Source organism: Hyperolius riggenbachi, chromosome 11 (genome assembly GCF_040937935.1).
Source record: "Hyperolius riggenbachi isolate aHypRig1 chromosome 11, aHypRig1.pri, whole genome shotgun sequence".
NCBI lineage: Eukaryota > Metazoa > Chordata > Amphibia > Anura > Hyperoliidae > Hyperolius > Hyperolius riggenbachi.
In genome coordinates this window covers 168674050-168699889 of record NC_090656.1, presented here as the reverse complement: position 1 = coordinate 168699889, position 25840 = coordinate 168674050, and the positions used below count along the sequence as shown (strand labels likewise).

Genomic DNA, 25840 nt, shown 5'->3' with positions numbered 1-25840 from the left:
GTCCAAAAATTATCCTAATCTATACAGATTAGGATAAGCTTTGGACTGTCTTGCTGGAAAGAATTCTTCTCAATTGTTTACCCAGAACTCTGTGTTTTTTGACAAATGCATGCAGTCACCCTCTCATTGGATGTATGATATGGATGGATGTGTGTGAAGCGTGTGTGGGATGCAGGGGCTGCCAGGTCAATCCTTAGGTTCTAAGTGTTTTTAGCTATTTTATTAGAGTCCTTTGGTACAGTCTGATTGCTGTGACTTTTTCTATAATAAAGCTTTTGTGATGTGTGACAAAGCGAGGCCTGGGTTTAACTTTTTTTGGTGGAGGTTCCTTGCAGATCTTGAAATCTGAGTTTAAGACCCGCAAACATCTGATACATCTGCGCATGCAGTGTGGTTTATGCATGCTGCAGAAAGATATTCAGATGAAATGTCACTTGAAGACCGGCGTTTGTACATGTGCATTGTACATACACACGTTTATCTCATATCACCTTGGTTGGCCTTTAAGTGACATAAGTCCATTTTTTATGTTTATTAACTATCAGGCAGTAACATAGGCACTTAGTATAGATTATGGAACCCTAAGACCCATTACCAAAGTGGATCCCCATGTAAGGAAAGGCCTAGGGAATACATTCTTGAAGGATTAAACACAGAGCTGTAGGACAATAGGTCGCCATCCAGAGTATCTTTAGCAGAAGGGAGAATTCTGAATTCTGCAGCATTTAGATGCAAATTTATGCAACTTGAAAACTGACCAAGCAAATACAGTCAAGGAATTCAATTGGCCAATGTTTAAAGAACAACTGAAGTGAGAAGAATATTTAGGCTGACATTTTCTTTTAAACAATACCAGTTGCCTGGCAGCCCCATTGAGTCATTTGGCTGCATTAGTGTCTGAATAACACCAGAAGCAAGCATGCAGCTGATCTTGTCAGATCTGACAATGTCAGAAACACCTGATATGCTGCATGCTTATTCAGGGTCTATGGGGAAAAGTATTAGAGAGAGGATCAGCAGGACAGCCAGACAAATGGGATTGCTTAAAAAGAGAACCCGAGGCGGGGTTCTTACATCGCAATCCCCATACAGAGGCTGGGTCTGTCTATAGAGCCCAGCCTCTGTTGCTAGTTAGTTTACTCAAAAGACCCCCCTGCGCTCAGCCAGACCCCATAAAACACAGCCGCGCTATGCGGCTGTGTTTACCTCACTGCTCCACCGCCTCCTGAATCGCTCCGGTCCCCGCCCGCGTCCCTTCCCTCCAATCAGCAAGGAGGGAAGGGACATGGGCGGGGACCGGAGCGAATCAGGAGGCGGGTAGAGCAGAGACTGACAGTGAGATAAACAGCCAGCGCGGCTGTGTTTTATGGGGTCTGACAGCACGCAGGGGGGGCTTTGGAGGAAACTAAAAGGCAACAAAGGCTGGGCTCTATAGACAGACCCAGCCTCTGTATGACCTAGTGTGACCTTATGATATAATGAATTGTATGTGTAGTACAGCTAAGAGATAGAACATTAGTAGCACAGATATGAGTCTCATCATTTCCAGTACGGGAAGAGTTAAGAAACGTCTGTTATCTATGTATAAGAGTTTTCGCTGAGATCTCAGACCAAGCTTGGTCAGCTACAGTGCTGTTTTCTAAAGCCCTTCTATTAAGTTATCCGTACTACATGTACAATTCATTATGAGGAGTTTTTTTTTTTTGGGGGGGGGGGGGGGGTTGCTTCAGTGTCACTTTATGGTGGCCACACACCCCATACAAGTTTTGAATATTTCTTTTCAATTCAAGAATTGCAATCAATTTTTATGACATTGTAATAATAATAAAAAAAAAAATCATTCAATGTTCATATAAATTGATCAGAAAGATCCAACACTCCCGATCTGCTTTTATTGAATAAAAACTGGAATTGCAATCAGATTTCGGGAATGAAAAACAAAAAAATATTCGATTTTTCCTGAACTGATAGTAATTATCGATTTGGTCTAAAATTGGATCTTTTAATTGTATGTGTGTGGCCACCTTTAGTGCCCACCTACATTGTGGAAGGAGCTTGCATCCATAAGCACAAAGGTTACAAAAAGCAGATACACTCTTCAGTGATAGGCTCAGGAATTCCACACCTCTTTCTGCACAGAAAATAAAAAGGTTTATCAAACCTTTGCCTTAGAAAAGGTCACCTATAGTACAAATAGACTTTATAACAGAACACCTCAGTGGGGGGGGGGGGGGGGGGGGGGGGGGGAGGAAGAATCAAATCATAAAATAGATGTTATTGTAGAAATTGTAAGCAATCTTACCATTGTATACAAGATCAGACCTATTTTGCACCCCCCATTTCTTTGATATCCAATCTCTGTATGCTACCACTTCCTCAGTTACTCGTATAATACGGCCCAAAATGCTGGAAAAAATACATACAGTTAACATATTGCATGTCTATCATAACACATTATACATAAATACACAAATCAACAGTGTGGATCTTAGTTGCGGTTATACTGATTTACTGATTATACTGGTACTTAATTTTTATTAAAGGGAGCCTTGAGTGTAAAACACAAACATTTACCAAAGGAGAGGGAAAGCTCTGGGTCCTTATAGAGCCCGCCCACTCCGCTCCTTGCCCCCTCGTTCTAACGTTGGCTTTCCCGTTAGTCTCTTCCGCTGCGGGAGGCTTCAGAAGCCCCAGTGCTCCTGGAGATGGGCCACTCCGTACTGCGCAAGCATGCTCTCTCGCAGAACCGAGCCGCCCATTTCGGGAGCACTCTGGCTCCCGAAGACTTCCGAAGCCTCCCACGGTGGGGTATTTAAATGAAGAGGAAATGCTGAAACGCAGGAACCTCTTTAAAATCTGTTTTTTTATCTCCTCAGACTCTAAAGCATGTGAACCGATATGTCACATCTGACATTAGATAAACAAGGGACATATTGTACCAAGACTTAGTTATCATTGCAGGTCTTAAAGCCAATGGGTACCGTTTCTAAAAACAAAGTCGGATACTCACCTAAGGAGAAGGAAGGCTCGGTCCTAATGAGCCTACCCTCTCCTCTCCCGGTGCCCTCGGTGCTGCGCTGGCTCCCCCGTTCGCGTCCGCCGCCGCAGGGACTTCGGAAGGCTTTGTGAGCACTCGGGCTTCCGAAGACGGGCCGCTCCCATACTACGTGCGCTGCGAGCGCGTCATAGAGGGCGCTCGCGCATGCGTAGTATGGAGCGGCCGCGTCATCGGGAGCCCGAGTGCTCCCGAAGGCTTCCGAAAGCTCCGGAAGGCATGCGGAAGTGGCAGTATTTGACCAAACTGGTCGAATACTGCCACGGGGGATCCTGAGCGGGACCGGGCACCGGGAGAGGAGAGGGAAGGCTCATTAGGACCGAGCCATCCCTCTCCTTAGGTAAGTATCCGACTTTTTGTTTTTAGAATCGGTAAACATTCACTTTAAACATTGCTTCATGTAGGGAAATTAGGCAGCTGAAATGCAGTCCGTTGCAGTGGCCCACTCTACTGAAAAGTAAATGGAAACAACTTATCTGCCTGAGAAAACAATCCCAATTACAAGAGTATTTAAAAGCTCAAAAGATTTTTTTTGAGGGGGGGGGGTGGACTCATTCAGAGCTAAAATGTAACCTCTTAAACTGAAACAAATACTAGAAAAACAGAAAATATCTATATACCATTAGCATTACGGAAACATTTTGATCTAGCTTTGTGTTCAGTTCAGGTTTAATTTGAAGTAAAGGATCATTCCCCCCCCCCCCCCCCCCCCCCCCCCCCCAAACAGACCACCTGCACTCCACCTAAGCTATAAAAATGTCACTAAAGCATAGCAAGCTTTATTCAATAGTGTTAACCATAGGGCCTTTGCGCCTCCCCCTTTCTGTATGGAGACAGCATAGCATTGTGGTTAAACCATAAAAATGCATTATTTAGGAGACTCATCTATGTATAATTCCCCCCCCCCCCCCCCCCAAACAAAAAAACAAAACCACCAACTCCTACCTTAGTGCACGCATACTATTTTGACACCTTCCAATTAACTACCAACATTAGCATGTTTGGTCTAATGCCATTTTACATTACATGGTTTTAACTCACCCTTTCTGTAACAATTATATGAAAAGGTATATTACTGAGTCTATCGAAACTCCAGGTTTGCTCAGCAACAGAAAAACATTACACTTACCTTTCAGATTTATTATTAGGGTAATACTTGGCCATAGGCGTCATTGCACGGCTTAAGACAACATATGCATATTCAAAGGCTTGTTTCACCTGCATGGCTCCATATGAACTCCGTCCTACATCATTGCCTAGGAGAAACCAGAAAACCACTAAAGCTCTAGTTGCTGTCACAGCTTTACTAAGGCTACAGAAAATACATTGGTAGTACAAAATAAGAGTGTGATTCAAGTTAAAGAGAATAAAGATTTAGTATATAAAACTTTAAAGAAAACTGAACGAAAAAAAATATATATATATACAAAAAAAAAAAAAAAATCAGACACTCTCCTATAGCAAGAGGAAGACTCAGGATCCTATAGATCCTTCCTGTGCTAGCTTGGTCAGTCCTCTTGTTCCGCACTGTCAACCCCCATTCCAGGTATTCGGCTAACTGGTCAAATACACCTCTGGGGACAATCTGAAGTGTTTGAGAGCATGCACAATATGGAGCCGCACGACATCGGGAGCACTTGGGAGACACGAGTGCTCCCAAAGCCTTCCGAGGGCTCCTGGAGGTAGCAAATTCAAAAGGCAGAACCAGGGCACAGAAAGAGGGGACAGGAAGACCCTATAAGATCCAGAGCCTTCCCACTCCATAGGTAAGCATTTCACTTTTTTTTCTAATACACTACAGATTTGTTTTAATTAGGTGACAAATTTTTCAGACCATAAGATGCTCCTGATGTACCTAGGTTTAAAGGACAAAAACGAGTGGGGGGGAAAAAATAAATAACCTGGCGCTCCCACGGCGCACCCATGGTGCAGAGGAGTTACATGGATCATCTCCCACAATGATTATGTCCCCCTTGTGCCTTAAATCACTCGTGCAACCCCTTGTACCCTCCTGTGTCCTTGTCAGGGCTGTGGAGTCGGTCCAAAAATCCACCGACTCCGACTCCGACTCCTCAGTTTAGGATTCCACCGACTCCGACTCCACGACTCCGACTCCTCTAATTTGCATATTACAATTTTGTTGATTAAAAGTATGTAACATGAAATTCGTCTCATAACTGCCAACGCTTAGGAATTTTACAAGACAACTGAAGTGAGAAGGATATGTAGACTACTATATTTATTCCCTTTAGACTAAAACTAGTCCTTAGTAATAGTACTTGTAAAAGGTACAAACCGGAACAAAGAACATCTATCAGGCCCTAGGCAATGTAAGTGTGGGTACATGTAAGAATGATGTGCAGGTACTCTGCAGGGGAATGAGGAGATTGTAAACAGACAACACCTCTGTGTTCAATGTGCACAGCATTCTCAGTGGATTCCCTGCAGCTCTGTGAGGAGTGCATATGTAGAGTATAGTACTACTGTGTAACAAAGTAAACCTGAGACAGATGAAATTAAAGTTTTGTACATACCTGGGGCTTCCTCCAGCCGCCTTCAGGATAATCAGTCCCTCGTTGTCCTCCTCCACCACCTGGATCTTCTGCTATGAGTCCAGGTACTTGAGCCAGTCTGGCGTAGTGCGCATGAACACACTCCACCGCTAGGAGCATACTACACCTGTGCAGCACTATTGCGCAGGTGCAGAATGTTCCTGGCTGTGGGAGTGGCATGCGGCCGGACTGCGCTGACTGGCTGAATTACCAGGACTCATAGCAGAAGATCCGGGTGGTGGAGGACAGTGAGGGACTGATTAGCCTGAAGGGGGCTGGAGGAAGCCCCAGGTATGTATAAAACTTTGCTTTTCATCCGTCTCAGGTACCCTTTAATTTGTAGTCACCAAACCAAATTTTAATAACATATCAAATTATTTGATTTCAGTGCATACATTTGCATAAATCAGCATCAGTGCAGAATTATTTCCATCTCATTGACCATCTCTATTAGTGACACAGCTACACATCAGGCTTTATTCTTACAGCATAGATGTTATTTAGTATATATAAGAGATTCCTGTGTACTCATCATATATACAGTCACAATCAGATATGTATATCTGACCTTAACAATACGGGGACTGCTTTATTGAAGCAGCACAAGTAACTAATTTTTATTGGTTTATTTCATTTTTGTGGACTAAGCACAGCTATTACTGTATATATACATTATTTTTAATGACTATTATCTGAGAAATAGAACATTTTATCATATTTTCTATTTTAATTACAGTTACAAATTCATTAGGAGTCGGAGTCGGTGCATTTTTTCCCGACTCCGACTCCAGGCACCCAAAATTGCCCGACTCCACGACTCCGACTCCACGACTCCGACTCCGACTCCACAGCCCTGGTCCTTGTACCTATTATGGCCTCATTGTACCTTTTCTTATGGTCAAAAACAAGAACAATGGTATTTCACAGCCCTGATTGCAGAGTATCAGGCTATATTAAAGAGACACTGAAGCGAAAAAAAAAATATGATATAGTGAATTGGTTGTGTACTATGAATAATTACTAGAAGATTAGCAGCAAAGAAAATATCCTCATATTTTTATTTTCAGGTATACAGTGTTTTTTCTAACATTGCATCATTCTATAATATGTGCAGATTACACAACACAGCATTCAAAATGATTCTTCCAGAGCAGGCGTAACTAATGACATCTCCTCTGGCAGAGAAAAAGTAATTCGTTCACATACAGTTGAGATAATAAAAGTCAGATAACAGCCCTCTCCACGACTTTGAAAGTCGTAGAGATTAATGGCTTTTTTGCATAGAGAACTAGAGTTTCTTAACTCTTCCTGTACTGGAAACAATTAGACTGATATATCTGATCTTAATGTTTTATTTCTTAGCTGTACTACACATACAAATCATAATATTTTTTTTTTCACTTCAGTGTCTCTTTAAATGCATCTCTAAAATAAGTAATGAACTGATAATTCAACCAGTACACAAAAAAAATTGTAAACATTTAAGCTTGAATAAATACAAGACTAAAGCAAAGTCATAATAGCAATATTGTGTAAAGGAAACTGTGATAAGAGGAGTATGGAGTGTTATCTAGGACAAGAGTCCTATAAGGAACAAATAGAAAAAAGCAACAACAAAAGAAAAAAAAACCCACAAAAACAGTGGGTTGTTGCTGCTGCACTAATGCTCTGGATAGAACGGCAAGTGTTATGTTCTTTTACTTACACATGAAGTTCTTAACGGGCCACATAAAAAAAATGGAAACACGGGCCTCAAGACACCACTGCTCTAGGAAGTCTCTGGGAATGGCACACAAGATCACTGGCAGTAAGGCCAAGCTCTGATCAAATAAAGCCCAACCCAATTGGGAGATTCACTGGGACTCAAAAGAGACCCATTAGTATCAGTGAATAATGCCAACACAGTACCTAGCGACAACAGTTAAATTGCTTCTGATCAGAATTAATATAAGTAATGAAGCTCAGTATTAAATCTATGTACACTTACCAGGCTGCAATGGATCCTCGATATACAGCATGGACGGCCTATAGCCATCTAACATGCTTTTTTGAACCTCATCTTTAGCTACATATGAGCCACCATCTTTTATGCGGATTCCAGTCTTTAAATAGTTAAAATGCCTTCCGTACAGTTCAAAAAACTCTATCAACAAAACACCATAGTTGGCATCAGGGCTGCAGGCATCTTCCCTGGGGTGCAACTAGGAGAAAAACAACATGTTTTAGATTTAGATAAATAACGTAAAACAGATGTTCTATGTACACGACCTAATCTAAAATAGTGCTAGCAATACTGACAACCATAAAACCAAGGTTCTTGAGCATTTATAAACACTCTGCTGCTAAAATATTGACAAGGAGTTTAAGTATACTTTTTTTTTTCGCCAAATCATTTCATGCACATTCTAGAACTTCTTTTAAATAAGGCCGACAATGTATTGAGTGTTTGACCAAACATTCCCTGTCATCTACAAATTAATCAGAGCACCTCATCTGCTAATAAATGACAGAAAAAAAGCAGAACAGAGCTTGAAATCATGTTCTCTATTCAGTTTAAGTCTATGAAATAATGGTTCCCTTGGTGTACAGGAAAGATTTTAAACCAGACTAAAGCCCCATCTACACGATACGATTCTTTGTGCGATTCGATTACGATTCTATTTACAATCCGATTAAATCCGACCTGTCCGATCAGGATTCGATTTGCCAATGCAAAACAATGGCAATCGAATGTCTGATTTAATTGGATCGTAAATAGAATCGTAATCGAATCGCACAAAGAATCATATCGTGTAGATTGGGATTTAAGGTAGATGTACCTTTTGGTAGCAAACGCTTGAAAGCAGAAAAAAATAAATAAATAAAGATACTGTTAAACCCTGTCTGCTGTGGAAAGTCATGTAATGACAACAGTTTATCATTTCCTCAGTGGTCATACAAGCAACAGTTTTGGCACTAAAAACAAAGACCCTGATGTTGCCATTTTAAATATACAAATGCTACTAAGTCACAAGCAATAAAAGAACCAAGCACAATAACGCACATTTAAAAATACATAATCAAAGTTGCCATCAGTGAAAGCTACATACAAATGATCAGTGTTTTAAAGGTGCTCTCATACTCTGCTCTAAAGGACTGAGCGTGCGCATCTCTGCCTTCCATATCCTTGTTGGGCCAACATAATGGGTAGCTTCTTGGGGAAAGCCTCATCTACACGGTACAATTTTGCTGTGGAAACAGTCTCATGCGATTTATGTTTGCAAACCTGACCCCAATCATGTCATTAGCACACTAACTTGTTTTTATTTCAGGCTAGGTTGACACTTTAGTTATTGTATACATATTAACAGATACCACTGAAGACTGACCTGGAGTCATGACTAAAAATCCTTACAATTAAACAGAACCAACCTACAGATGAGCTGATCAATAAGATGCTAATTTTCCGAGTTTGTGCAAATTTTGAATTCAGCCTTGAACTGGCCTAATCCAAATCAGCAGAAAATGCATTTGATTCGTCCAGCTCCAAGCTGGCAAATAAAGCCAAATTTACATCAGTGCAAATACATCTGCATCTCAGTGATCATCATTACTGGAGAGATTTGCGAATCTACTCATTTTGACAAGTGTTTGGATAGCTCACCTGTAAAAAACTAACAGCCATTAAAAAGAGACTATAGGAGCCTATTCCTCCTGTGAACACTTCATTAAGATCTCTTTGCAGCAGGAACTGTTTCAAAACTAGCACCAAGTACGGAAGAACTGGATATTTCTGAAAGAAAAAGGGTGAAATTATATGTAGGAACGATTGCAGTTGTCCTATATAACAGCCCAAAAACGAAACAAACAAACGGGACAGTGAACCTCCAGAGAAAGCAGTCACTAACAGATTTTCTAATAGGAGATAATGGGCAGCTGTTTCAGTAACTGTAAAATGCACAGCAAGACATAGGTAGTAAAACTCAGACAGAAGGGGTAGAATTGGGCTGATGGAGTGGCGCATGAGGGGTGGTCACATGGCAAGAGGGTAGGCAATGCACTCGGCCAGCGCTCAGCCAGGCTGACTGATGGCCAAACAAGGGTCTGGGGCTGCTGTACACACCCTGGATTCTCCGCAGAAGCAGTAGTTACCAGCAGCCTCAGTTTCATCTAGCGTGTGTACATAGAGTAAAGGACAACAGAAGTGAGAAGAATATGGAGGCAGCATTATTTATCTCCTTTTAAAACAATATTAGTTCCCTGGAAGCCCTGCTGATCTATTTGGCTGCAGTAATGTCTGAACACCACCAGAAACAAGCATGCAGATAATCTTGTCAAATCTGACAATGTCAGAAACCTATGATCTGCATATGCTTGTTCAGGGTCGATGGCTAAAAAGTATGAGGCAGAGAAAATCAGATTGCTTATTTTCTCCTCCATCGCCGGGCCTAAACGATTTTTTCCTATCTATTGCACCAGTCTTTTGGTGAATTGGAACTTGTTAAATTTTATAGTAAATTCTGGAATAAAAACCAAAAATCGAACTACTTGAATAACTATGTTTTGGTTACGGAAGTGTTTGAAAACCATTGAAACCACTGCAAAGCATACTTTTCTTGCCTCATTCTCCCTGCTGCCCCTTTGAGGAGCTAGGAAGGCAGCCTTAATAGCTCCCATAGACTCGGAGGCTGCCATATTTATTTCCTTTAGCTATAGATCCTGAACAGGAATGCAGAGCAGAGGTTTATGATCGAAATGTATGGATTGGTTTGATATATAAATGCAAAGTGTAGGTCTACCTTAAATGCATCTACCAACTATAGTTAAGTCTATGGCAGTGATGGCTAACCTTAGCACTCCAGCTGTGACAAAACTACAAATCCCATCATGCCTCTGCCTCCCCAAGTTATGCTTAGAGCTGTTAGAGTACGGCAATGCCTCATGGGACTTGTAGTTCCACCATAGCTGGAGTGCCAAGGTTAGCCATCACTGGTCTATGGTAACAAAGACCTCCCAGATCTCGATGGCAGTGAAATGTTCCTAGCTCCCAGCAAAATCACAGGTGCCATTGAGGAAATGGCACTAGTCTACACTGCAAAACAGAGGCTGTGACACTGCTTCAGAACTATTTTTTTTATCTATGCGCCCCCGCACTGCACGGCTGTTAAGGTTATCTTTATTGACCTGAGGAAGCTGGCTAAGTCCCGTGAAACGCGTTGTCTACAGTATAACCAGTTTCGTTTTTAATAAAGACTCCTTTTTTCCACCCACATGAGTCGTCTTTGGAGGTAAGAGACCTCAATTATTAATATAGTATTGCCTATAATACTCCTGGGCGCCTCCACCGACTTGCTTTCACTTGTGTAGTTCGGCTATGGTATCTTTGTCAGTGGTTAGAGGGGCTTTATCAAATCTTTATACATTTAACACTCAAAGTCTTAAAGAGTTACCTTAATGAAATCCTTGATCAGCTGGGCTGCTTTAACCCCATTCTGTACATTAAAACTTATATCTACTTTTACTTCAGTATAAGAATCCATCAGTTTAATAATTGGTACCTAAAATAAATAAAAGGGTTTCAATAATAGAAGGAAAACATGTAATTTCAATGCCTGGATAAGTAATAATACAAAAGCAATTCATTTCAGACCGAAGATACCGGTCAGCGTTGTGTTTGCTGTTTGGTTGGACGGCACCCTGCATATTTGAAAAACGCTGTTGACATATTTGGGTCCCTGTAAAAAGGGACTATATGCGAGTATGTTTTTAACGTTTTTATATGGAGAAATAAATCTGCTTTTGGAAGATACGCTTAGATCTCTATATTTTATCTATTTTTAAACTGCATATCCTTGGTCAATCTACTATTTTTCGAGTGATGGTGGATAGTGTGATATGAGGGAGGCCAGGCAGGAGAGAGACCAGCTGCAGGCCCATATAAGCCATATATAGACCCTGTTTTAAGGTCTATGGGATTTCTGGTAAACGTATCTTTGATTCTATTGGTGATGGTGGAGGGTCTCGAGAAACAGCGCTGAAGTGTTTTGATTGACATTATTAGAAGGATTGCTGGAATACTGGACTTTTAGCAGCCGTTTTTGACTCCTAATCTGTTATACATTGGAACGCCAATATATTTTAGATTTTTTTTCGTCCACACTACTATCTGAAATGTTGCACCCATGACGCACCATTTCAACCCAGTATATGCTGAAGAGATACAATATGGCTGGTTCCTTTTCAGACAAGGGGAATTCTCCATTTGTAATTACCATAGGTTTCAAGAAAACAAATGGAGAGGACCTCCAAATTCCACCATTTTGACATTTTGCAGTAATATTTTGGGGGAAAAGACTTTTCCCTTCACAGCTTATTGCAAACCCCATTTATTAAAACCTCTGTGAAAACGGCTTAGATTGTACACATTGTTTAGAGATGCCATTTATTTCACTCACTATTGGCACAGAAAAGGTATTGATGTGATATTTGAGTGTGGAACACTACATCAGAAGATGTCCCTAAATATTTTCTATCAATACACGGCCCAGTACTATCTACACTAACTTAAATTCACACCTAAAGAACATTCAATGTAAAAGCTGCAAGAATACCAGGTCACATCTGAAGCTACCATGTCCACTGCCCAGCATCTCTAACTGTTCTACTGCTGTGCCCTCAAAAAACACAAAACGGGGCAATATCTTCTGAATTTTGAATACTCCTACATAAATAGGACTTAAACAATCCATTTTTCAGACAAGTCCTAAAACTTTATAAAAACCCAACCAAACTAGCACAAACCATTCTGCTTATTTAAGAAAATGATCCATAGTTTACAGGGCTTGTGTGGTGAAAGTATGTGAACCTTTAAAGAGAAGCCAAGACGACAGCAATAAAATATAAGGTGTGTAGCCCACTACTCTTTACAGAACAGCTTCAGCTCAGAAACAGTATAAGTACATGATGGGGGACGTTTCTAATCACCATAGCAAAGAGTTTACATAAAGGGAACCTTAACTGTCAAAAACAAAAAAGTTTCACTATGTGCTGGTGCACACCAAGAGCGCTTTTGAGTGCTTTTAAAAACAACGATAGCGCTTTACACGCTTGGCTAATGTATTAGAATTGGATGGATCACACCAGAGCGATGTGATTTTTTTTTTTTTTTTTTTACACACAAACGCAAATGTGGGTCCTGCAGCATTTCTGCTGATTTCTGAGGCGATTCAGCCTTAATGTTAAGTATAAGAAAGTAGAAAAACACTGAAAAGCGCTAGGGGGAAAAAAAAAAAAGCTACACAAAAACACTCCAAAAATCACTAGGTATTAATAGAAAATCGCTAGGCACATGCCTAGAATCTGCTTGCAAAAATCAATTCAAAAAGCGCTGAGCACCTGCGATTACGCTAGCGCATTTTGGTGTGCACTGGCCCTTCCCCGGGGCTTCACCAAGTCCCCTGCAGCCATCCTGTGACCTCGCCAGTCCTAGACTATCCGCCTGTCCTTCGCCGCAGGCTAGTTTCATTTTAGCCAGACAGAGTCGACCCCTGTCCACGTGTCTCATTGTACACGTTGCCGTCGTCCAGCATGCCCTGCACTTGACGATGGGAACACTTAAAAGGAGACGTGTGGATAGGGGCCGACTCAGTCGGTCAAAGACTGATAACCCACAGCAGGGGACAGGAGGATAGGCAAGGACTGACGAGGGCACAGGACACCTTGCAGGGGGCTTGGGGGAGTTCCAGGTAAGTGAAATTATTTTTTTATGACAGTTAAGGTTCCCTTTAAATTTAATTGAAATTCATTTTTTCTTTGCTTGGGCAAACTTATACTTAAAATACCATAATATATCCATCTATCTATATACATACACACACTGGACAAAGATGCAAGCACTGACCAGTTTTACCTACCCCCATGGTTTACCTATTAACCAGACCAGACTAATGTGTGTAAAAAAAAAGAAAAAGGCACAAACCCTTGAATAGAGTGGTTTAATCTTGATTTATAGTTTATGCATACATTTAAATAGAGCAAAAAACCAGGGCTGTGGAGTCGGTCCAAAAATCCACCGACTCCGACTCCTCAGTTTAGGATTCCACCGACTCCGACTCCTCTAATTTGCATATTACAATTTTGTTGATTAAAAGTATGTAACATGAAATTCGTCTCTTAACTGCCAACGCTTAGGAATTTTAAAAGACAACTGAAGTGAGAAGGATATGTAGACTACTATATTTATTCCCTTTAGACTAAAACTAGTCCTTGGTAAGAGTACTTGTAAAAAGGTACAAACCGGAACAAAGAACATCTATCAGGCCCTAGGCAATGTAAGTGTGGGTACATGTAAGAGTGATGTGCAGGTACTCTGCAGGGGAATGAGGAGATTGTAAACTAACAGACAACACCTCTGTATTCAATGTGCACAGCATTCTCAGTGGATTCCCTGCAGCTCTGTGGGGAGTGCATATGTAGAGTATAGTACTACTGTGTAACAAAGTAAACCTGAGACAGATGAAATTAAAGTTGTATACATATCTGGGGCTTCCTCCAGCCGCCTTCAGGATAATCAGTCCCTCGTTGTCCTCCTCCACAACCTGGATCTTCTGCTAGGAGTCCAGGTACTTGAGCCAGTCGGGCGTAGTGCGCATGCACACACTCTGCCGCCAGGAGCGTACTACACCTGCGCAGCACTATTGCGCAGGTGCAGAATGTTCCTGGCTGTGGGAGCGGCATGCGGCCGGACAGCGCTGACTGGCTGAATTACCAGGACTCCTAGCAGAAAATCCGGGTGGTGGAGGACAGCGAGGGACTGATTAGCCTGAAGGGGGCTGGAATAAGCCCCAGGTATGTATAAAACGTTACTTTTCATCCGTCTCAGTTACCCTTTAATTTGTAGTCGCCAAACCAAATTTTAACATATCAAATTATTTGATTTCATGAGCAAAGGGAGTGCATACATTTGCATAAATCAGCATCAATGCAGAATTATTTCCATCTCGTTGACCATCTCTATTAGTGACACAGCTACACATCAGGCTTTATTCTTACAGCATAGATGTTATTTAGTATATATATATATATATATATATATATATATATATATATATATATATATATATATATATATATATATAAGAGATTCCTGTGTACACATCATATATACAGTCACAATAAGATATGTATATCTGACCTTAAAAATACGGGGACTGCTTTATTGAAGCAGCACAAGTAACTAATTTTGATTGGTTTATTTCATTTTTGTGGACTAAAAACAGCTATTACTGTATATATACTGTATATATACATTATTTTTAATGACTTTTATCTAAGAAATAGAATATTTTATCATATTTTCTATTTTAATTACAGTTACAAATTCATTAGGAGTCGGTGCATTTTTTCCAGACTCCGACTCCAGGCACCCAAAATTGCCCGACTCCACAGCCCTGCAAAAAACAATGCACTACTAACCGTTGCTTTGTCAAGAACTTTGACAGAGTTCTCGTCAGCCACTTTGTGCTTCCGCAGTGCCTCTTCCAGAGTCCACAGTGGCAAATTTTCCCATTTCCCAAAGACAACAAGGTCAATGTCGCTACAAGAAAGGAAGATACAAAAATAAGGAATAAACTTCATGCTGTACTTCAAACTATACAACTAAAACTAGCCGCAGTGTATGTATAAAAAAAGTGGCAGTATTCTGTATCCAGTTGTGTGTTTGAGAGCCAATAAAAGGTTTCTTTTTTGCTCTTTTACGACCACAAGCTGGGGAGACTCCACGCGTTATTTGGGAGGGTAAGTACAGCACATCTTTACGGTCTAAAGGTTTTTAAAAAGTGGTTCAAAACTACTTTAACATACTATTTGGGTGGGGCGGGTCTCGCTTTACAGGTTTAGATCATTCCACGTACATTTAAATCAAGATAAAGTATCTTTGAGGACCACATGCACAATATTACAGAACCAATGAAAATCTCTTAACCTGAGAAGGGTTTGAAGCAGAAAGTAAAATGGTTTAATGCCATAGGTTTAAGCTAGTTAAGAGACACTGAAGCGAGACTAAATCTCGCTTCAGCTCTCATATATAGCAGGGGCACGTGTGCCCCTGCTAAATCGCCGCTATCCCGCGGCTAAACGGGGGTCCCTTCACCCCCAACCCACCCCCCGCAAAAGTTGGTCGTGGACTTTGCTTCCTGGAGGCAAGGGCTAACGGCCGCAGCCCGGCCTCCAGTCGCGTCTATCAGACGCGCATCGCCGCCTCTCCCCCGCCCCTCTCAGTAAAGGAAGACTGAGAGGGGCGGGGGAGAGGCGGAGATGCACGCTGACAGACGCGCGTGAAGCAGGGCTGCGGCGGTTAGCCCTGCCCCAATGCGGAAGCGCTCGCCCGCATTACGAAGGGGATTTGGGGGGACAGGGACCCCCGTTAAGCCGCGGGATAGCGGCGTTTTAGCAGGGGCACACGTGCCCCTGCTATATATGAGGTCTGAAGCGAGATCTATTCTCGCTTCAGGACTCTCTTTAAGCTGTGCTGAGAGACATAACACTGAAGGTGTATATTAAAACCAATAAGCATCTGCAGTAATACCACTTTCTCTTCACTTAAAGGACAGCTAAAATGAGAGGGATATGGAGGCTGCCATATTTATGTCCTTTAAAATATACCAGTTCAGTGTTCTTCCCAGAATTGTTTTCCAGCTGGATGTTCTGAAAAAGTAGTCGGGTGGGGCGAGATAAGGGAATGCAGGGCCGGCGCTTCTCTGCACAACTCTTACAGCAAAAAAAGGAGGTGAGCCGATGACAGCTGGGTGCTTACCAAAATTAGCCGGGTGGAGCACCCAGCTAAAAGAGCCTGGGGAGAAGACTGCAGTACTTACCCAACACACTCCCGTGTAAAACACTTAAATTCTTATGACTTTTACCAGTCTTTTAAACCCCCATTTAGGTGGATTAAAAAGGGCTGGAAATAGGTAATCAATGACACTCCCTATGAACTGATAGGAGGAAGTTTTGGGAACTATTGCATGTGACCAACATAGTAAGGCCTGCAAAGAGGTACCTACGGATTATTTGAGCAAGTGTGGGCTATTTAATACAGATCCTGAAACCCTATAGATGGTACATATTTTTCCCTCGAAAATGGATTTTTGTAAGAACCAACAGAAAGGGATGTATGCACAATAAATAAATAAATATTACCTTGTAGGCAAGTACAGTCCCGTTTTGAAACTTCCAAATATCTGCACCTGAAAAATAATAAAGATTACAGAGAGGAGAAGAAATATTTGTGTTATCAGTAACTTGAAAGGCTAGCTGGTAAAATGATTTTAGTATGGGACTGAAGGTCAAAGGCTAGCAGGAAAAATTAACCAAAAACTCCATAATAAAAGAAGTTACACTCAAGTTTTTTTTCTAAAGCTTAAAATAAAAAAACTCTTTCTGGTGTGTAGCTTGCAAGCTACTCTAACATTCAAGATTACTTTTAGTTTTGAACAATGTGATGAAATATTCCCGACCCAGGTTTGGGGTGGGAAAAAAATTAAAAATTTAGCAGTAAACCCGAGCCTAGGTCGAGGTGCATACCTATGAAATAGCCGCCGGGAAATTTCGGTGCAGGATAAAGCAGATATATGGCTTGCCCTAGTCCTGCAAAATTCCTGGCAGCGTTAATTACAATCCCCCCTTCCGGGCCGCCATGAACAGTGTGGAATGATGCAATTCGCCTTCCAGATATCCCTGGCAGCCGAATGAGTATTTTACAATTAATTTGAGCTCAGTCTCTTGGCAGCACCCAAATTACTCACTGAGCGTAGCTATAGCCGTAATTCCTATTACGGCCTATGGTGGCGCCGGTTACGCCCAAATCTCCCGCACATCCATCAACCTTTTCTCACAAACAAAAATGTTTTTGCAGAACTTTCAACATACCCAAAAACAGACAAGCTTTTCGGGAATTGGCAAATTCCCACATAAAAATGAAGGGCCCTGAAGAAGAGAGGTTGTACCAGCAAAACTGGTCAGCTTGCCTGTGGCATGCCAAAACTGCGTCTAGCCAACTTGGACCATTTTCAATCAATGCAAAATTACATCTAACTTCTGTCCTCTGTGTGATGCCGTGTCATTCAGTTAGATCCAAAGCAACACTCATCACCATCGCTGGCAGATCCTTGATAAGCATTTCCAGCATTAACTGTCCATACCTTTATTGAAGCTTCGCCGCCAGCTATGGGAAATGTCTTGACCATTAATACCGCTGGGACGTGAGTTTCATGTCCACAGCAGCAGCTGCTACAGCAGCAGGGACGTGATATAGTCACATCCGTGCAGTTTGGGGGGCTGTGCGCGTGATCGTGTGGGCAGAAGCCTGCGATCGCGATGTAAAAGTACTTTAACCACTTAAGGACTGCAGTCATAAAACCCCTTAAGGACCAGAGCCTTTTTTCCATTCGGACCACTGCAGCTTTCACGGTTTATTGCTCAGTCATACAACCTACCACCTAAATAAATTTTACCTCCTTTTCTTGTCACTAATACAGCTTTCTTTCGGTGCTATTTGATTGCTGCTGCGAGTTTTACTTTTTATTATATTCATCAAAAAAGACATGAATTTTGTCAAAAAAAATGACTTTAACTTTCTGTGCTGACATTTTTCAAATAAAGTAAAATTTCCTATACATTTGAGCGCGAAAGTTATTCTGCTACATGTCTTTGATAAAAAAAAAAAAAAACATTCAGTGTATATTTATTGGATTGGGTAAAAGTTATAGCGTTTACAAACTATGGTGCCAAAAGTGAATTTTCCCATTTTCAAGCATCTCTGACTTTTCTGCGCACCTGTCAGGTTTCATGAGGGGCTAAAATTCCTGGATAGTACAAATCCCCCCCCCCCAAATGACCCCATTTTGGAAAGAAGACATCCCAAAGTATTCAGTGAGAGGCATGGTGAGTTCATAGAAGATTTTATTTTTTGTCACAAGTTAGCGGAAAATGACACTTTGTAACAAAAAAAAAAAAAAACAAAAAAAAAAAAAGTTTCCATTTCTTCTAACTTGCGACAAAAAAAAATGAAATCTGCCACGGACTCACTATGCTACTCTCTGAATACCTTGAAGTGTCTACTTTCCAAAATGGGGTCATTTGTGGGGTGTGTTCACTGTCCTGGCATTTTGGGGGGTGCCTAATTGTAAGCACCCCTGTAAAGCCTAAAGATGCTCATTGGACTTTGGGCCCCTTAGCGCAGTTAGGCTGCAAAAAAGTGCCACACATGTGGTATTGCCGTACTCAGGAGAAGTAGTATAATGTGTTTTGGGGTGTATTTTTACACATACCCATGCTGGGTGGGAGAAATATCTCCGTAAATGACAATTGTTTTAATTTTTTTTACACACAATTGTCAATTTATAGAGATATTTCTCCCACTCAGCATGGGTATGTGGAAAAATACACCCCAAAACACATTATACTACTTCTCCTGAGTACGGCGATACCACATGTGTGGCACTTTTTTGCACCCTAACTGCGCTAAGGGGCCCAAAGTCCAATGAGTACCTTTAGGATTTCACAGGTCATTTTGAGAAATTTCGTTTCAAGACTGCTCCTCACGGTTTAGGGCCCCTAAAATGCCAGGACAGTATAGGAATCCCACAAATTACCCCATTTCAGAAAGAAGACACCCCAAGGTATTCCATTAGGAGGATGGTGAGTTCATAGAAGATTTTATTTTTGTCACAAGTTAGCGGAAATTGATTTGAATTGTTTTTTTTCACAAAGTGTCATTTTCTGCTAACTTGTGACAAAAATAAAATCTTCTATGAACTCACCATACTCCTAACGGAATACCTTGGGGTGTCTTCTTTCTAGAATGGGGTCATTTGTGGGGTTCCAATACTGCCCTGGCATTTTAGGGGCCCTAAACCGTGAGGAGTAGTCTTGAACCCAAATGTCTCAAAATGACCTGTGAAATCCTAAAGGTACTCATTGGACTTTGGGCCCCTTAGCACAGTTAGGCTGCAAAAAAGTGTCACACATGTGGTATCGCCGTACTCAGAAGAAGTAGTATAATGTGTTTTGTGGTGTATTTTTACATATAACCATGCTGGGTGGGAGAAATATCTCTGTAAATGACACATTTTTGATTTTTTTTACACACAATTGTCCATTTACAGAGAGATTTCTCCCACCCAGCATGGGCATGTGTAAAAATACACCACAAAACACATTATACTACTCCTGAGTATGGCGATACTACATGTGTGACACTTTTTTGCAGCCTTGGTGCGCTAAGGGGCCCAACGTCCTATTCACAGGTCATTTTGAGGCATTTGTTTTCTAGACTACTCCCTACGGTTTAGGGCCCCTAAAATGCCAGGGCAGTAAAGGAACCCCACAAGTGACCCCATTTTAGAAAGACGACACCCCAAGGTATTCCGTTAGGGGTATGGTGAGTTCATAGAAGATTTTATTTTTTGTCACAAGTTAGTGAAAAATGACACTTTGTGAAAAAAACAATAAAAATCCAATTTCCGCTAACTTTGACAAAAAATAAAATCTTCTATGAACTCATCATACACCTAACAGAATACCTTGGGGTGTCTTCTTTCTAAAATGGGGTCACTTGTGGGGTTCCTATACTGCCCTGGCATTTTACGGGCCCAAAACTGAGTAGTCTGGAAACCAAATTTCTCAAAATGACTGTTCAGGGGTATAAGCATCTGCAAATTTTGATGACAGGTGGTCTATGAGGGGGCAAATTTTGTGAAAACGGTCATAAGCAGGGTGGCCTCTTAGATGACAGGATGAATTGGGCCTGATCTGATGGATAGGAGTGCTAGGGGGGTGACAGGAGGTGATTGATGGGTGTCTCAGGGGGCGGTTAGAGGGGAAAATAGATGCAATCAATGCACTGGGGAGGTGATCGGAAGGGGGTCTGAGGGGGATCTGAGGGTTTGGCCGAGTGATCAGGAGCCCACACGGGGCAAATTAGGGCCTGATCTGATGGGTAGGTGTGCTAGGGGGTGACAGGAGGTGATTTATGGGTGTCTCAAGGTGTGATTAGAGGGGGGAAATAGATGCAAGCAATGCACTAGCGAGGTGATCAGGGCTGGGGTCTGAGGGCGTTCTGAGGTGTGGGCGGGTGATTGGGTGCCCGCAAGGGGCAGATTAGGGTCTGATGGGTAACAGTGACAGGTGGTGATAGGGGGTGATTGATGGGTAATTAGTGGGTGTTTAGAGGAGAGAATAGATGTAAACACTACGCTTGGGAGGTGATCTGATGTCGGATCTGCGGGCGATCTATTGGTGTGGGTGGGTGATCAGATTGCCCGCAAGGGGCAGGTTAGGGGCTGATTGATGGGTGGCAGTGACAGGGGGTGATTGATGGGTGGCAGTGACAGGGGGTGATTGACAGGTGATCAGTGGGTTATTACAGGGAAGAACGGATGTAAATAATGCACTGGCGAATCGATAAGGGGGGGGGGTTGAGGGCAATCTGAGCGTGTGGGCGGGCGATTGGGTGCCCGCAAGGGTCTAATCTGATGGGTAACAGTGACAGGTGGTGATAGGGGGTGATTGATGGGTGATTGATGGGTAATTAGTGGGTGTTTAGAGGAGAGAATAGATGTAAATGATGGATTTGGGAGGTGATCTGATGTCGGATCTGCGGGCGATTTATTGGTGTGGGTGGGTGATCAGATTGCCCGCAAGGGGCAGGTTAGGGGCTGATTGATGGGTGGCAGTGACAGGGGGTGATTGACGGGTGATTGACGGGTGATTGATGGGTGATTGACAGGTGATCAGGGGGATAGATGCATACAGTACACAGGGGGGGGGGGGGGGGTCTGGGGGGGTCTGGGGAGAATCTGAGGGGTGGGGGGGTGATCAGGAGGGAGCAGGGGGCAGTTTAGGGACTAAAACATAGTGACAGGGAGTGATTGATGGGTGATTAGGGGGGCGATTGTGTGCAAATGGTGGTCTGGGGGGTGGGCAGGGGGGGGGTCTGAGGGGTACTGTGGGCGATCAGGGGGCAGGCAGATCAGTGTGTTTGGGTGCAGACTAGGGTGGCTGCAGCCTGCCCTGGTGGTCCCTCGGACACTGGGACCACCAGGGCAGGAGGCAGCCTGTATAATACACTTTGTAAACATTACAAAGCGTATTATACGCTTCCTATCCGGGGATCGTCGGGTTAACAACCCGCCGGCGCTTCCGATTGGCCGGCGGGTTGACGTCGCGGGTGGGCGGAGCCTATTGCCGGTGGATGCGCGCGCATCCCAGCGCGCGATCCCCGGCCAGAGAGTGCCCCAGGACCTGACGCCAATCTGCGTTACGTGGTCCTGGGGCTGCCACTTTGCCGCCGCCAATATGAAGTAGGCGGTCGGCAAGTGGTTAAAGGAATACTTAAGGCAAAAAAAAAAAAAAAAAAAAGACATTTACTCACCTGGGGCATCCCTCAGCCCCCCGAAGCTGGATGGTGCCCTCGCAGCCCCGCTCTGATCGTCCTGTCCCCGCCGGCGGCTACTTCCGGTTCGGCGACAGCCGGCGACAGGCGTATAGCAGCATAGAGAGTGATAGCAGCGGCTGGGAACGCGGAAAATCAGCCACTTTCCCAGCCTGTCAGCGGCTGTCGCCGAACCGGAAGTAGCCGCCCGGCGGGGACAGGACGATCGGAGCGGGGCTGCGAGGGCACCATCCAGCTTCGGGGGGCTGAGGGATGCCCCAGGTGAGTAAATGTCATTTTTTTTTCTTGCCTTAAGTATTCCTTTAAGCAAAAAGCACCGAGAAAAAAAAGCTGTAAAAAAAACAAAACAAGTATAAATTGCTCAGTGCTTGCTATAGCGCTGGCAATTTATAATGTTAAGGCATTATGGAGCATCGCTGGTTTTGGTCTTGATAGAATTCTAGGTTGAGCCCTTAGGATCTTTAATTGGTCATTCGCCTTTGTGGGTAAGCTGCTTATATTTGTTGCACCACTGTAATGTCTTATTGCTATATCTGCTGGCTCCACTAGCAGTTCCTATTTTCCATGTTGAACTTGCATTACAGGGAGAATGCTGTGAAGTGAAGAGGATTTGCATTTTCTCATATAAAAGCTTCCTCCCAATTCAGTCAGCAGCCAGCTGACCTCAGCTGTGTGCGGATATTCAAACATGAGCTGAGCCCTGTACACATACAGCAGTTACTATGTGAAAAATCCTATTTATACACAGACACTGAGGAACTAGGCGTACGCAGAGGGTTAAATGGGAAGTGCATGTGGTATGATCACAGCTCACTAGCATCTCCTACAAAACATGGCTTTAGAATTAGACTCACATCTGCACTTGGCCAAAGTTCCTTGATGACATTTTCAATCCTATTAACAACTTCCATCCGCATTTTTTCCTCTTCTGGCCTGGGAGACATGTATTTGTAGAAGTCAATAATTTCTTCATGAAGACTGCAGAAACAAGAAAACACAGAAAGAACTTTGAAAAAAAGGATTCACAACTCACACCAGATTAGTCCAGATTTATATGGAAATCGGGAAAACAATATAAAACTACTGAATAACATTCTTGATGCTTGTCCAGACTAACAAGAATGCTGCAAAAAACAGCTATTTAACCTTGGTGCCAAGTTCTACAACTGTGCAAAGAAATTAATGTTAACATGTTAAAAAGAACATAGGATATTAATAAGCTCACAGTTATGTGGTTTGGCTGGGGGAAAAATGCATATTGGACGAGGAATGAAAATTAAAAAAAAAAAAAAAACACAATTCTGCTAACTCAGTTGATATTTAAGAAAGAAAAAAATAACTTCTTACAAACGTGTGGATACATTAGCTTCAAATAGAAAGAGCGCGCGCACACACACACACACACACACACACACACACACACACACACACACACACACACACACACACACACACACACACACTTTAGGAAACCATCCAATCTGTTTATAAAAGTTGGTCTGCATACACATATCCAAATCTGGTTGGCCAATGACTGACAAATTGTACTACATCCATGTATTATTAATACCAACAGATTTTGAATACTATAAACAGGCTGTATAGGTAAGTGCTCATACTACAGAAAAAAAAAAAAAAAGAAAGAAACCTTAGTGGAGATCTAATTAACATGTAAAATACATCAGAGGGCAATATAAAAGCTTAGCAGCTTTTTGTCCCTAGGCTTGTGCAAAGGACTAGGGGACCTGATCTGTGCATGGAACATTTTTTTTGCTATTTAGATGAGGGTTCTTCAGTGTTCTCCATAGGCTTTTAGCCAGGTGCTCCACCCGGCCAATTTTGGTGACCACCCCGCTATCATCAGATCAACACATTTGCCCTCCTATGCTGTAAGGAGAGTTGCGCAGAGAAGCACCAGCCCTGCATTCTCCCTTCGTGCCCAACCAAACTAGTTTTTCATGCCACCTGCCAGAAATAAAAAATTTCTGTGGAGAACACTGTCTCTTTACATTAACCTGCCTAGCGTTCTGGACGAGCTGAGGTCGTCCAAAGAAAACTTGCTGGAAATGTTCTGGACGAGCTCAGCTCGTTCTGCACTTTCCCCTCACGCTGTGATCAGCAGCGCTGCAGCAGCCTCTGAAGGCTGCTGCATGCTTCTCCCTAGGGAATCCCTAGGGAGAGAATGTGCTAGGGCGAGCGGGGGGATCCCCCTTCTGTGCAGGGTATTTTGGGATGGGGGATCCCCCTCTGCGGGTGGGGGGATCCCCCTTCTGTGCGGGGTATTTTGGGCTGGGGGATCCCCTCTGCGGGTGGGGGGGATCCCCCTTCTGTGCGGCGTGCGGGTGGCCTCTACCCCTCCCCCCCCATCCTCGCTTCCCCCCCCCCATCCTCGCTTCCCCCCCCCCATCCCTTTCTAAGCCCTTTGAGCAAATAGAACTACTCACCCAGGGGCCCTCTCCAGCGCAGCAATTCTTCCTCCATCGCAAAGTCCCATCTGTTTACAGTTACATTACGAGACTTGGTGACGTCACCAAGTCTCGTAATGTAACTGTAAACAGACGGGACTTTGCGATGGAGGAAGAAGTGCTGCGCTGGAGAGGGCCCCTGGGTGAGTAGGTCCATTTGCTGCAAGGGCTTAGAAAGGGAAGGGGGGGGGAAGCGAGGATGGGGGGGGGGGGGAAGCGAGGATGGGGGGGGAAGCGAGGATGGGGGGGAGGGGTAGAGGCCACCCGCACGCCGCACAGAAGGGGGATCCCCCCACCCGCAGAGGGGGATCCCCCAGCCCAAAATACCCCGCACAGAAGGGGGATCCCCCCACCCGCAGAGGGGGATCCCCCAGCCCAAAATACCCCGCACAGAAGGGGGATCCCCCAGCCCAAAATACCCCGCACAGAAGGGGGATCCCCCCACCCGCAGAGGGGGATCCCCCAGCCCAAAATACCCCGCACAGAAGGGGGATCCCCCACCCGCAGAGGGGGATCCCCCAGCCCAAAATACCCCGCACAGAAGGGGGATCCCCCCACCCGCAGAGGGGGATCCCCCAGCCCAAAAGTGAGGATCGAGGGGGGGGGGGGGGAGATCGGGAGGGAGGGGACATCTGGCACCTTATACTCCTGGCTACACCTGGCACCCTATATACCTGGCTCCCCTATATACCTGGCTACACCTGGCACCCTATAACTGGCTAAACCTGGCACCCTATATACCTGGCTACACTCCTTGCTACCCTGACACCTGGCTACCCCCCCTGACACCTGGCTACCCCCCTGACACCTGGCTACCCCCCTGACACCTGGCTACCCCCCTGACACCTGGCTACACCCCTGACACCTGGCTACACCCCTGACACCTGGCTACACCCCTGACACCTGGCTACACTCCTGGCTACACTCCTGGCTACACTCCTGGCTACATGTGGCTCCCTATACACCTGCCTTCACATCTGGGTCTTATACTCACCATTGGCGTGCTGATCCCTCGTCACGTACCTCTGATAGCTTCCCCAGTGCCGTCTTCCATGTCCGTGTACGGATTTTGCTTCTCCCTCAGCGATGACATGTCCCCCGCCGATCGGCGTTGACACCAGGGTCACACAGCGTCAACATCTCACTGCAAACATTTTTTTTTTAAGTTGAATTCAATACAATAACCTGTATTAAATTCAATATTTTTAAAAAATTGATTGGGAAAAAAAAAAAAAAAAAAAAAAAAAAAAAAAAAGGATGAAAATTATTGGAAATTAATTGAACCACTTTTTGCACAGAAATCCTGGGGAATCAGAACGCCAGGGAGGCTACAGAGAAC

General features: G+C 43.6%; 1 protein-coding gene across 1 annotated transcript in view; it reads right to left on the bottom strand.

The window, feature by feature from the left end:
* TENT4B (terminal nucleotidyltransferase 4B) overlaps positions 1-25840 on the bottom strand; it is a 78988-nt gene that overhangs the window by 6962 nt on the left and 46186 nt on the right. Inside the window, 8 exon segments of the mRNA XM_068261784.1 lie at positions 2303-2406; positions 4185-4311; positions 7595-7808; positions 9251-9379; positions 11037-11144; positions 15061-15181; positions 16783-16829; positions 22891-23014. Coding sequence (XP_068117885.1) covers positions 2303-2406; positions 4185-4311; positions 7595-7808; positions 9251-9379; positions 11037-11144; positions 15061-15181; positions 16783-16829; positions 22891-23014 — 974 coding nt within the window.